Consider the following 13,728-nt stretch of genomic DNA (forward strand, 5'->3'; position numbering starts at 1 on the left):
TTACTTAACGACAAATACGATTGGTCAATTCCGATAGACTAATCAGCGATTAAGTTAATCGGCGTTGGTGCAAGTGGCCCTTAATTCGCGAAACGCACCACTAGTAACGTTTGTGAAATCGCTGGAAATCGCTCTGAAATCTTGAATGGCTAAAGAATTGACCAATCGTATTTGAACAATTCGACCAACTGATTAATGTGATTGGTCAATACTCTCTCCGTGCGAGATCTCAAATCGATTTCTAGCATCGTGGTATTGTGCGCATGCGTCGTCAGAGACCCATTATTCTGACAGCCATCATGATTATCAACATGGCGTAATCTTATTATATTATCAATATTGCGTTTGTTCGTTGCTATTTCCGTCAAAAGTAGTAGCAGGTTATAATTATGAGTATAATCATTAAAATTTCATCCATAAACGTTCACAGGAAAGTAAGTATTGATTTGTTTCGCACATTTGTTTTCACTGTATATTAATAACTAATCTCTATCCGTGTCCTAAATGTTTGCCAAATTGCAGATTAGTCGAACGGTAACGTGGTCGAAACTCTAAAAACTGGAGTACTGCTACTAATTTTTTTGTATTATACAAACAATAACACGTATACCAAATGTGCGAGAGTAATATGGATAACAAAGCATTCTTTGGCATGTCATTTTGTGTATTTTCATATTATTAATTGATGTAAAAAGTTTTAAGCTTACTGTTGGGTTTACGAAATTGCATGAAGATGGGTACTTCGAGGCAGCAAGATAGATCTCTCGGTAGTGGAATTTCATTGCCGCAATGGATGAAAGGAAGAATGGACAATAGGTAGGTTTTATTTTTAATACAAAAAAGGGTGCTACGAGAGTGCCTGTTTTTGCCTTGCTCAAAGAAAGTAAATAAAGAACATCCTTTTTCAGGTGATGTATAATAAATAATAATAAGTTATATCGGACTGATGAATTTAAAACATAAGAATAGGGTGAATGAAATAGAATAAGGTTTCATATTTTTGTAGTAAAATTCTTTACAATTTTTCTTAGGAGGGGAAAATCTGATATATGCTTCTAAAGCATTAATATTAATAATTCCAGTTTTATGACTGTTTTAAGTACAACAAAAATGTGGTGTGTAGTTTGAATAAGTTGAAAATTGTAAAAATTAAAAATTATTATTTAGCACTAAGAATTTCTGTGACTGACATAAGCTTTCTTTTTATTGTTTTTATAAAATTTTTCATGTTAAAACATGATGTAGTACAGTCTGGACTATTAATACATGCAGCGTCCTATCTAGCAAATGATTATGACACCATGTGTATTCTTGATTTAAAGTCAATTTTCTATGCATTCCCATAATGTGAAATAATTTTAACATCATTGAATTTCTTGCTTTAAAAACTATAAAGAATGATGTTTTTTTTCCAGAGCAGGATAAAAACAGGCCTTTTCATAATATCCTTTTATCATTGAAGACTTTTTGGAGATATACAATGATATATTCGATTAACATTATTGTTACCTGTGATATTGAGATGTCTGAATCATTATATGCATGTATTTGGTACTTTGCCAAATCAACTTGTGTTATTTATAGTTAAATATTTGTGTATATATATATATATATATATATATATATATATATATATATATATAGTTGAATCATTATTTCTTATAAGATTAGATGTATTATTTTATATAAGATATGTAAATAAGATAATCAAATTCATTTAGTTGATAATTATGTGAAGTATTAATGTCAATCGCGACATTATTTATTATTTTATATTTATTATTTTGAATTTTTTAGATTTGATTTTGACGAAGCCGCATTCAGTCCACCATCGTATGACGATAGTTTCTTTTATGTAAGATATCCAAGATCGCAAAATACTCAACCACAAGAAGGATTGAAGCACATTGTAACTGAAGTTTTAAATGAAAACATTGCTGCAAGCTCTTCAAATCAGATAACGAATGAAAAATCCATTTCTGATTTGAAAGAAGTCAAGCAAATTGATTTTAGCAAACATCCTTTGCCATGTCAACCGTTTATACCAGTTGTAAATAATAATACAGGTATATAACAAAATTTTATGTTTTGAAATATAACATTGATTAATACAAATGATTCTTGATGTTGTTTTAGCTGATGAGATTAAAGTACATAAACCTTCAACGAGTGGATATATAAAACCTAAATCACAGGGGACGGATGACGGTTTTCATGGTGAACCGGCGCTTTGCGGCAAATCGATCGTTCACGTAGCTAGTCAAATGATGTCTGGTAAATTCACCAAGGTATTCACATCGGATTCGCGTTCTCAGCAGATGGAAAACTCGACGAAAATTGTGAGCAAGTCATTACCAGCGACACCACTGACATCACCATCAGGAACTCCTGATAGTTCTCCGAAAGCACGTAGGAAGATTCATGCGAATCGATACTTTACTGGTGCGTTTGTACCGGATAAAGAAAAATATCAGGGTAATTGGATTTTGTCAAGCATATTAGGTCAATCTAGAGAAGTCATTACGGCAAAGATAGACGAGGAAGACGAGCTGTTTCCAGACATGGAGCCAAACAAACCGCTCAATCGAAAAAAATCGATATCTTCGCAAAATCTTACGTATATAGGAAAAGAAGAAAAATCAGCTGATAAATCGCCTGTTTATGGAAACGTACTCGAAGCTAAACCATCTGAACTAAGAGAAATGAATTTTTGGTCACCAACTTCCATGTGAAGTTTTATATTTTAAGTTAGCTAATAATTATTAATCATGCTTCTGCCAAAGCATATTTAGATTATTTAGATGAATTTAGTTTAATTTCACGTTATTAATGCACTTAACTGTAAATTTAGCTCGTCATACTACTAACTTGACAATATTTCGTATGAGATTGATCATATATTTTAACTAAATTCCTATAATATTGTAATCTTTGGAAAGTAATGATGAAAGTATTTGTCTATTCAAAATAACAAAATTACATTATCATCGTATTTGAACAGTACTGTTGCAATGTTTGATTTTCTTCTATTGAACATAAGACATATAATACTTTCAAATAATTTTGCTCTAGATATATATTATATTCATATTACATAAGTATTATACTTGCAAAGTTGTGTTATTCAACAACATACTTTCGCTCTTAAAAATACTTTGAGAGTTGAAAATGCAATGTCGTCTGTTAATTAGTTGTCTTATCTATTGATACATTATATTATTAATTTCTGGTTCTCCGTGCATTACATATGAATTGTGTGGCATAACTGAAATGCATCAAAAGTATACAATTCTGCAAACCCAAGAGATGCATTTAAATAACATCCAATGCCCTGTAAAATGTGATACAATGAAACAAGATGTTAAGTGAAATATAAAAATTATACAGTACAACTCTACTATAAGTTCCACTATTGTAAATTTGCACAAAAAATATTGTTAGTTAAGAACAAATTTTTATCTAAAGCACAGACGAGTTGTATACGAATATACACAGCTTATGTGAAATGATTTATGCCAATAAAAATATGAAATAACATTTTATACATGTGTTCTCATTTTTATTTCAATAAATTTATGTATATGATTTAATTAACAATTAATGATTTAAATTGGCTTGGTTAAAAAATTTGAATATATTTAATAGAAACTTGAATCTTAACAAGATCAGTATCAGACTAATCTTAATGATCGGGTAAATTATATGTATAAATTTAAAATTATTAACATTCAGTTCGAATATGTTGAATCACATAAATGTTCGATGTAGGTTAGGTTAGGTCATTTACCCGCCAGACTTGCATCTCGCATGGTCGTATAAAAACCTTACCGTTCATAATTGTGCTAATATTAATTTAGTTTTTCTCTTTTCGCACGGTTTCCGTGAAATGTTTAATGATCCCGCAGACGAAACGTTCAGGAAACCACGTCGCTTGAGAAATACACCACTGCAGAAATATGTTCGACTCGCGTCGCTCGCTATAACCCTCATTTACGCTGGAGCAATGTACCTTTCCTGGAGAAAAAAGTAGATATTCTTTTATACGTATTCGTGTAAATTCTCTAAGCATTTAATTCTACTATTTGCATTGTTTATTTATGTGCAATTTTAATTAATCTTGGTGTAACGTCTGTACTTGATTTCTTCCGATAAATGTTTCTGTTCTGTTTTAATTCAAATTTAATGTTAAATTTTATTTTGCAGTGTTAAGCCTCTTTTAAATGACGAAGCGTATAAAGCCAGTCAGATCTCCGAGGACGAGCAGTCAATGCTACAAGATTACGTTACTATTCCATTTTTGAGAGGAACCATAGAGAAATTAGTTGAGAGACAGCAAGCTAAAAGAGAAGCAGAAGTCGAACCAAAGGATACGCAAACTAAGGAGAATTTGCAGACTACATGAGCGAAGTTCATACAACAGTACTCAAAGTTATATAATAGCAATGGACGTTGAAAACGATGAATTCTGTAAACCTGGTAATCTAGAGAGAAGATTGAGATTAAGGAAAAGTTGTAAGGAAAGGTATTGCAACATATATAAAATATGTTAAATTAATAACTTTTTGTAGTCTGACATAATGTAATTTGTACATTTTTGAAAACATAATAAGAAAAAATATATTTGAAGTATATAAAAAGCAATGTTTTTATTATTCCACAATGTTTTTATTATTATGTTCTTTTTCCCTGTTAAATTTGCATCTTGCAAAGATGTTTATTCCTTGTAGTAATAGATATTTAAAATATGGTATACCTAAAGTGACATAGAATATTTTTTTATTTAGAACAGATAACAAGGTTTATAATAATACTGATAATGAAAGCAGCAAGGTTGATACTGCTTGTACATCCCAATCCTCAAATGAGAATGACAGTATATTGGATTTTAAATCACCAAAAAGAATACATTCCTCAGAGCCAATACAGAAAATTATTGGCAGCAACAGACTTCCGAATAAATGCAAGAAGAAAGTATTCCACTCCAAACCTAAAGTTATTAATAATGAAAAGAAATCCAAAAGTCACAAATCACAAAATAAAAAAATTATTCACGATGTACAACAACCATTGATTGAATCATCTTTTTTTAAATCTGAAAAGAAAGAAATAGAATCACCACAGAGTTTAGTTGATGTGAAAACAGCTTATGTATGTCCATTGTGCTTTAAAAATCTCAAAGACGAAAATTCGCAAGCTGTACACATGAAAAATTGTGCCACGAAAAATAATGTGTCCACAAAACAATTAATGGTTGCAGTGGAGTTGCAAGAACGGCAAGCTGCAGAAAGAAAATCATTGGGACTGCTCTCTGCTCCTGTATTACAAGACAAGAAGAAATCTGCTCCACGTAAAATTGTAAGTATTTGATTGTTCGGCTATCAACGAAATTATTTTCAAATTGTCAGGTTGGAATTTGCTTGAAATCTAAGATAGTTTTCTTGAAACCTAAATTGAATTGATAAGAAGACAATGGTACAAATGTTTTTAGATTTGGATTAATCAATTTAAATGCTTTTTTTAAGGACTCGCACCATGATCCTGATCTCCAGCTTGCTTTGGCACTTTCCAAATCTCTATATGAAAAAGAGGAAATGGAAGAGTGGGATGAAGCTCAGATCGTGGCTATATCCTCAAATTCGGTGTTGAATAATAATGCAGAATATCCTCAGAAAACGACGTTGCAAAGCTTTGGGTTTAGTAGCAGTAGAAATACATTACCATCAAATAATTGGCCTAAAACTAAGAAAAGTAATTACATATAAATTGATAAATCTTATGACTAATAATAAACTTATATTTACTTAGTTTCTGACTTATTTTTTTTTTTTAAGGAAAGCCTATTGAACCAACTATCTTGCAAAGACGTACGGCTGTAGAAAGAGACCGCATCTTAACAGAGAGAATTGCTGAGATACTTATGGGATATAAAGATTTTACTCAAAGATCTCAAGAAAAAATAGAAGAATCTAATGGCGCTAAAGAGAAAATTATTATAAAAAGTCCATTACTTCAACAATTACATCAAATTGTAACTATATCTTATTTTTTTATATAGTAGAAGTTATTTTTAAATATGTTTTAAAATTTGTCTTTTTTTTTCTTTTTTTTTTTTTTTTTTTTTTTAAGGATAATACATTATGGGATAGGACAAAACTTACTTTAACGAAAGATATATTTTATGTCAAACAATTATCGCCTCAAATAACACCATTAGAAAAGAAGGAACAAACATTAAATGTAAGTTAACTACCATTGGCATACAAATTATATATATATATATATATATATATATATATATATATATATATATATAAATAATGTGTAATATATATATATACTATTGTGTTTTGTAGGAAGAACTTATGGAGCGTATGGAACTGAATATAAGCATTGAAAGATCTTTGACTAATGAACAAATGCAGGAAATAAAAGAAATGCAAAATATAAAAACGACGAACAATGATGAAGCATTAACGATCTGTTCAAATACAATCAATATGTGTTGTAAAGAAAAGAAATTTCTTGACGATTTAGCAACAAGTTGGAGAAATATGCTTAATGATAGTTCTGCAAGTGACATTATTATATTCGTGAAAAATGGCAGACACATATGGACGCATAAATTAGTCTTCCATACACGTTGTACAAATATTTTACTTGATGTAAGTTCTAATTCCGATACAGAGTTCTCTACCGTAAAAGAAAAGATTTGTTGGCTTGATACAGACTACGATGTCGCTTTGGCCTTTCTAGAATTTGTCTATTGTGGGATAATCAATAAGTATTCAAAAATATTTGATTCTGAGACATTTTTATCTGGTGTTAGAGTTTTAGGAAGGAGATATAAAGTAAATGATTTATTTGCTTATTTGCGCCAAAAGGAATCTAAATCTAATGTAACAGAAGTTAAACATGATTATAATGCTTGCGAAAAAAATACAGAAAACGAACGTTTGAACATAGAAACGGTTTTAAATTTTCCAAAATTAGATAAACCTGTCAATGCATTATTGAATTGTACGCACGATATTGTGGAAAATATTCAGTGCTCTCAAAAGACGCTATTACAGGAGAATGTTAATGATCATTTACATTCATTAGAAGAAAACAATTGTATATCTACTAAGAACTTGTGCGTTTTGCAAGATGAAAAAAATGTTTCATTGAAATTATCAGAGGAAATAAATTTTGAAAGCAATACATCTACAAAAAGGGAAACTAGTGTATCTCCTGATATGTTTGATGACACGCCTGTAATGAAACGCATTGATAAATCCATAGCACATTCCAAAGATCTTGAAGATTCTAATATTCACATATTACTGAGTTTAATTAAACAAGATACAGATATTGATATTTCTAGTCAAAAAGTATCTACTGCAAAAACTCAGAACACAGAATATTCAAAGTTAAACAAAGATATACCTACCTGTTCGAAAAATGTAGAATGGAATTCGAAAAATGTAATAGAAATTGATCCAAATCCAAAATCAAGTTCCTTAAAATGTTCTATTGGCAATGAAGATTCTTTAATTGATACTCCCCAAAGCAGTAAATCGAAATGTTGCGAAGATCGCCCTTTGGAGATAATCAAACAGAAAAGTAATCTGTCATTATTTATTGAAAAAATCCAGAAGGAAAATGCGAAATTGGATGCTGAGATAGATTCCGACATAGAGTATTCTGTACAAATATCTCCTGTAAAATTGAAGAATCCATTTCATGTAGACAAACACGATAACTTTAATGTTCAACCTTCCGACAATAGTATTGAACAATCAGTCAAGGAAAAGCCCGGTAGATTAACTATAATAGAGCAACGAATGCGATCGTATGCTGCCAAAAATCCAGAATTTTATTCCCATCTTTCTAATGAACAAATAGAAGATGTTGAACCAATTAATAATTCACATATAGATTCTCCGTCATCTAAAAAAGTAATGGAGTCTTCCTATAGTAATGTATTTAATTGTACACAAAATTTTACTTTGCCAAATGAAGTATATGAAAAACAGGTGAATATTTCAGAACAAGTAACAACTGTTTCAGCAGTAAGTTCACAACATACTGAAACAAAGAATCAATCGTTTAACGAAACCATCTTTGATTTGGAAACGGAAGATGCGGAAGAGATTTCTATGTATTCTAAATACATGAGAGATCACAAAGATAATAGCATAGCAAAGTATCGTCCAGCAATTAGTAGAAATAAGTCTGATAATCTGTCTAATAAAAGTACATCTGATTCAATCAACGAAAATAGTAACATTGGTGAGGCTGAGAAAGATGAAGTATTAACTCAATCTATTTTAACACAAAAAGACGCAGATATAATTGTTTCGTCAGACACAGATGTTGAAAGCATATCTTCCAATGTTAGCCACGTTTCAGAGATCGATGACTTTAACCATGAAAATATGTTTCATTCTCTGCAACAGTCTAGAAAAGAAACAGAAAGTAACAAACAGAATATAGAAAATAAAAACAGCAATCAATTGCTTGAAGTCGAGAAATTTTTAAAAGTAATGGTGACAAACTCTGAAGAAAAAAGCGATATTATTAATGCAACTAAATTAAATAGAGATGAGTTAAGTACAGCAGCAATAACATCTGTAACACAAAAATCTAGATTAAATGAATTAAATGATGACCAGGAAATAGAATCCATTCCTAGCCCAATTATGGTAGTTTCCAGCCCAGATTTTTTAAATAATGAAAGCTATAGTCCGGTTCGAAATATGGAAAGCTTGCTTCAAAATGAACTCTGTGCCGAGAACGTATCAGAAATTGATGCTTGTAAATTAAAAAAACCGGTCAATTTTTCTTTTAATTTTGAAAATGATATATACCTTGCAAACGTCGATATTGATAAATATGAGAAACAACATTTTTTAGAGAAGAGTCAATCATTTAATACATTAGGTATGACAGAATTTAAAAATGATAGTGCGCGCAGACGTGATAATAAAAATAATCGTGAAGGTAATAAAGGTAAAGATACAGATAATAATATTACATCTTTTACCCAAAATTTTACAAATATTAAGAACTTTAAAAGAAAATCTTTATCTGAGGGACAAATTGATACAAATAGATTGTGCAATCAAAGAGGTACATCGGCACATGTATCCATGCAATTTCAATGTAATTACATTCAAAACATTGGAAACGCAAAAACGCCTAAAATAACTGATAAAGATGTTACTCCTCCACCTGATTACAACGATATGAACACTCCTGAATTACATGTAAGTTTAGTGACAATGTTGTATCTTTATAACTGAAAGTATTTTCTTTTTTTTACAAGCGAATTGTTAAATTTCTAGAGAGAAATGAAGAAATATGGATTAAAGACACAAAAACGTAGCAGAGCTGTAAAATTGTTAACGCATATTTATAACGAACTTCATCCTTTAATACCTGAGAAAACGACAAAACAGCAAATTACTGAACTTTTGAGCGACGAAGACGAGGGTCCTCCATCAAAAAAACGAAACATGAATGATAACAGTTTGGAAAAATTAGATAATACTGAAGACAGTGATGATGAATTGCCTTGTTCTCAAGATAGGTAAATTTAATATAAATATTTATTAATCTTTTTATTGTACTTTTACATTTTACATTTTATTTAGATATAATGAAGTAACATTTATATACATATATAAATGTTACTTCATGTAATGTTATTTTATTATATTTAGGTATAATATATATTTGTTACAGCAATGATAGTGTAAGTTCTGAAAAAGAAACAATCTATAAAGAAATGGAATTTTATGAAACTATGGTATTATCGCCACTGGAGAAACCATCAAACATCACAGAGGCCTTTATGAAATTAATCAATATTGATAAAGATTTACATAATAAAATATTACGATATGAACCTGTGAATATTGAACAATTGCGTTCTACATTGCGAACACATGGATTTAAATGTAAACTCTCTGATCTTATGAGCTTTCTAGATCAACAGGTACGTTTACTTTATTTTTTTTTTAATTTTTATATATGTATGATTGTGTCAAAAAAGCTTATATAAATAATATGGAATCTTTATTTTAGTGTATCACATTTTATGCGCCAGAACAGAATGTCAGGAGCAGGACACGCAAGAAATCATAATTCATTTATATTTATAATAATTTTTTATAATTCTTAATAATATATTTACATGTAAAATATCTGTAATTGACAAACATTAAGATAATGTGTATTTGAGAGAGAAAAAATTTATATAGCACAATATGTATGTGTTATAATATCAATTTGTTTAATAACGTTGTTCATTATTTGTATATATATTTGTAATAATTTAATGAAATAATACAATTTATATATAAATGGAAATACATATGGAACTTAATTCCAATTAAACTTTAATTCCAATTAAATATTATTAGAACTTAACATCTTTTTTGATCTGTTTTGGAGCACTATCATATCAAATATCGATAAAAGAGATCTCTTTCGGAGAGATAATCATAATTTTCCAGTAAAGAACTTGATTGATTGCGTTCCAAAACCCATCAAAATGAATCTATAAATCACACTTATTCCGATAGAGGGTTTTCTATTAATTTTGCGTATCAAAACTCATCAGAACATGCTGATTCTCAAGAACATTTCAGAACGTTTTCATCGTTACCACGAGTGATCGTAGAATCTGATTCTGAGGCATTCCGACACGTTGCATTTTGTTGCATTTACGCCGGATAAGGTATTTATCGATGAAAAAATAAGTTAGAAGATTTTTTAATTTTTCAAAATAAAAAAAAATTATAATAAATCTAATATAATATGTTAATTATAATTTATAGTTTTACTGCAATATTTAATATACCATGTCGCACAAGTATTATAGTTACAGTGTCTTGCAATTAAAAAATCTGCATTTTTTTAATAGATTGGCATATGGTTACCAATGTATCATAAAATGCTATGAAAAATTATAATTTAATAATCAAAATGATTTTTTTGTAGAATATTCAGTGAGATATTTCTATCAAAGAGAAATTTATCAATCAATATGTCCGAGAAAGTGTCATTGCCAGGTAAGTTGCATCAGGTTGATGTAATAGTGATAACTAATGTAAGAACAGTACATATAATGACAAGTATAGTAATATGAATGACATATACAGTGCAGTATGATTATGTATAAAGTTATACATGTTCAACTTGATGTGTCTCACATCAATATTAACAATGTAATAAGTAACACGTGAATATATAATAATGCAATAAATATTTTATTATAAACAAGGTATCTACACGTCAGACAAAAATGGTAATGACGAGACAGGAGATGGTTCTGAGACCAACCCTTTTAAAACTATTCTAAGAGCGATGCATCATGCTAATAAGGAACCCTTTCCAATCATCTACCAGGATTCTCGTGAAAGTGACAAAAAATATGAACCAGCATCTAAGACTCAATTAAAAAAAGTGCAAAAGATTTGGGCTAGAGAACATAGAAAGAATGATGATAAGGAGAAGAAGTTGTTGGAAGATGAAGAAAAAAGATTGAAGAATCTTGAAGAAGCTAAAACAATAGTTATAGAGGAGGATAAAACTCTACCGGAAGCAAAACAAATTAAGATAAAACAAGCTCTTGATTACAGAGATCAAAGAGTCAAGCTATATGGATGGGTGCATAGATTAAGACGACAAGGTATGCAATATTATTAAACATTTCTGTTATGATAATTTATTGAGCGATTTCTATTATAGGCAAAGCTCTTATTTTCATCACGTTGCGAGATGGGACAGGCTTTCTGCAGTGTGTACTGACTGATAAGCTTTGTCAAACGTATAATGCCTTGATCCTTGCCACAGAAGCTGCTGTTCAACTGTTTGGGGTCTTGAAAATTGTTCCTGAAGGGAAAAATGTACATTTCACATAATTAATATATCACATAAATTATAATGTGTTTATACATTTGAATACCGTTTACATGTTATTATACTAAATTTCAGGCACCTGGTGGACATGAATTATGCGTTGATTATTGGAAACTTATTGGACCATCGCCTGCTGGAGGCGCCGATTCAATTTTGAACGAAGAAGCTCTGCCTGATGTACAATTGGACAATAGGCATATAATGATTCGAGGTGAAAATGTACGATAGAAAAGTCTTAATACTCTTAGCTCTTAATATTTTGTTATATTTAAATCAATAATTCATTATCTTAATTAGATCAATGATATATTATCAATTTCAGACATCAAGAATATTAATGATGAGATCTGTATTAACGCAAGCTTTCAGAGATCATTATAAGGACCGTGGTTATTATGAGGTAACTCCACCGACTTTAGTGCAAACCCAAGTGGAAGGTGGTTCAACTCTCTTCAAATTAGACTATTTTGGGTACGCATAGATAAATAGAACAAGTTATTAATCGCGCAATTATAAATTTTATTAATTAATATTGCTTTCAGGGAGACTGCTTTTCTCACCCAGAGTTCTCAACTGTATCTTGAAACATGCCTTCCAGCAATGGGAGATGTATATTGTATTGCTCAATCATATCGGGCAGAGCAGTCAAGAACACGTCGTCACCTTGCCGAGTTCGTATATAAATATTTCTTTATAATAAAGAAGTTGGTATACATCTGTTTTTTTTGTAACTATTTTTTAATTACGATTTTTTTAGATACACGCATATCGAAGCAGAATGTCCATTTATCACATTTGATGAGCTGCTAGATCGACTAGAGGATTTAATTTGTGACGTAGTTGAACGAGTTCTACAATCGCCGCTCAGTCATCTTGTCAAAGAATTGAATCCTAACTTTCAAGTGCCCAAGAAACCCTTCAAGCGAATGAACTACAGCGACGCAATTGAATATCTGAGAGAAAACAATATCACAAAAGAAGATGGCAGCTTTTATGAATTTGGAGAAGTATGAATGTGAATTTTATATATTTTATTATTCCAGACAAGCTGTACAATTGTTATCATTCTTTATAGGATATTCCAGAAATGCCAGAAAGGAAAATGACTGATGCTATCAATGAACCGATAATGCTTTGTCGTTTTCCCGCTGAAATTAAGTCATTTTATATGTCACGTTGTCCGGAGGATAAACGCTTAACAGAGTCTGTCGATATACTTTTACCAAATGTGGGCGAAATCGTTGGTGGATCGATGCGTACTTGGAAATACGACGAGTTGATGGAAGGTTACAACCGTGAAAACATTGATCCGACCCCATACTACTGGTACACAGACCAGGTAAATATGACAAAAATAAATTTAAAGCTGTAACTGAAAATAATATTATAGATCGAATAATTACGGTACTTTATAGCGAATGTATGGATCTTGTCCTCATGGTGGTTACGGATTGGGATTGGAACGATTTTTGTGCTGGCTGTTGAACAGATTTCACATACGTGAAGTGTGTCTGTATCCGCGTTTCCTGGAGCGTTGTCGTCCATAAAAAGAATGTATTTCAATACATTATGTCGATATGTTTTACTTTCTATCTCCCCATTATTATAATAAACTAGCACTGTTATATTCAGACATATTGTATGAATAACCAGTTACTACTCGATAAAATAAAAATCATGAAAAACTAATTACAGAGGGCATTTATATGATCAGATATTTCAAGTATCTATTATTTTCCATTCTTATGCAAAATATTTGTATTATTGTGTAATCTTAACAATAATACAGTATTTGTATAATGAATAATGTACATGTATTGT

The 13,728-nt window shown here is 30.4% G+C and overlaps 3 protein-coding genes across 3 annotated transcripts; all 3 read left to right on the plus strand.

The window, feature by feature from the left end:
- The first annotated feature begins 269 nt into the window (after positions 1–269).
- On the plus strand, positions 270–3,542 carry LOC105196427. The gene is made up of 4 exons (XM_026130201.2): positions 270–434; positions 523–816; positions 1,798–2,066; positions 2,137–3,542. Exons 2-4 carry the CDS (start codon positions 728–730, stop codon positions 2,730–2,732), a joined length of 954 nt encoding a protein of 317 aa, XP_025985986.1. The 5' UTR covers positions 270–434; positions 523–727; the 3' UTR covers positions 2,733–3,542.
- Positions 3,543–3,690: 148 nt separating this feature from the next.
- Positions 3,691–10,353, plus strand: LOC105196345. Its single transcript, XM_039445748.1, has 10 exons — positions 3,691–4,026; positions 4,204–4,522; positions 4,785–5,355; positions 5,523–5,748; positions 5,832–6,028; positions 6,127–6,237; positions 6,354–9,248; positions 9,327–9,571; positions 9,727–9,979; positions 10,069–10,353. The coding sequence occupies exons 2-10, from the start codon at positions 4,443–4,445 to the stop codon at positions 10,126–10,128; spliced, it is 4,638 nt and encodes a 1,545-aa protein (XP_039301682.1). The 5' UTR covers positions 3,691–4,026; positions 4,204–4,442; the 3' UTR covers positions 10,129–10,353.
- Positions 10,354–10,573: 220 nt separating this feature from the next.
- LOC105200836 (asparagine--tRNA ligase, cytoplasmic) lies at positions 10,574–13,596 on the plus strand. Its single transcript, XM_011168594.3, has 10 exons — positions 10,574–10,723; positions 10,987–11,057; positions 11,270–11,677; positions 11,737–11,894; positions 11,983–12,126; positions 12,230–12,378; positions 12,450–12,578; positions 12,665–12,914; positions 12,983–13,246; positions 13,323–13,596. Exons 2-10 carry the CDS (start codon positions 11,033–11,035, stop codon positions 13,452–13,454), a joined length of 1,659 nt encoding a protein of 552 aa, XP_011166896.1. The 5' UTR covers positions 10,574–10,723; positions 10,987–11,032; the 3' UTR covers positions 13,455–13,596.
- The last annotated feature ends 132 nt before the right edge of the window (positions 13,597–13,728 follow it).

This window comes from Solenopsis invicta, chromosome 2, assembly GCF_016802725.1.
Source record: "Solenopsis invicta isolate M01_SB chromosome 2, UNIL_Sinv_3.0, whole genome shotgun sequence".
NCBI classification, from domain to species: domain Eukaryota; kingdom Metazoa; phylum Arthropoda; class Insecta; order Hymenoptera; family Formicidae; genus Solenopsis; species Solenopsis invicta.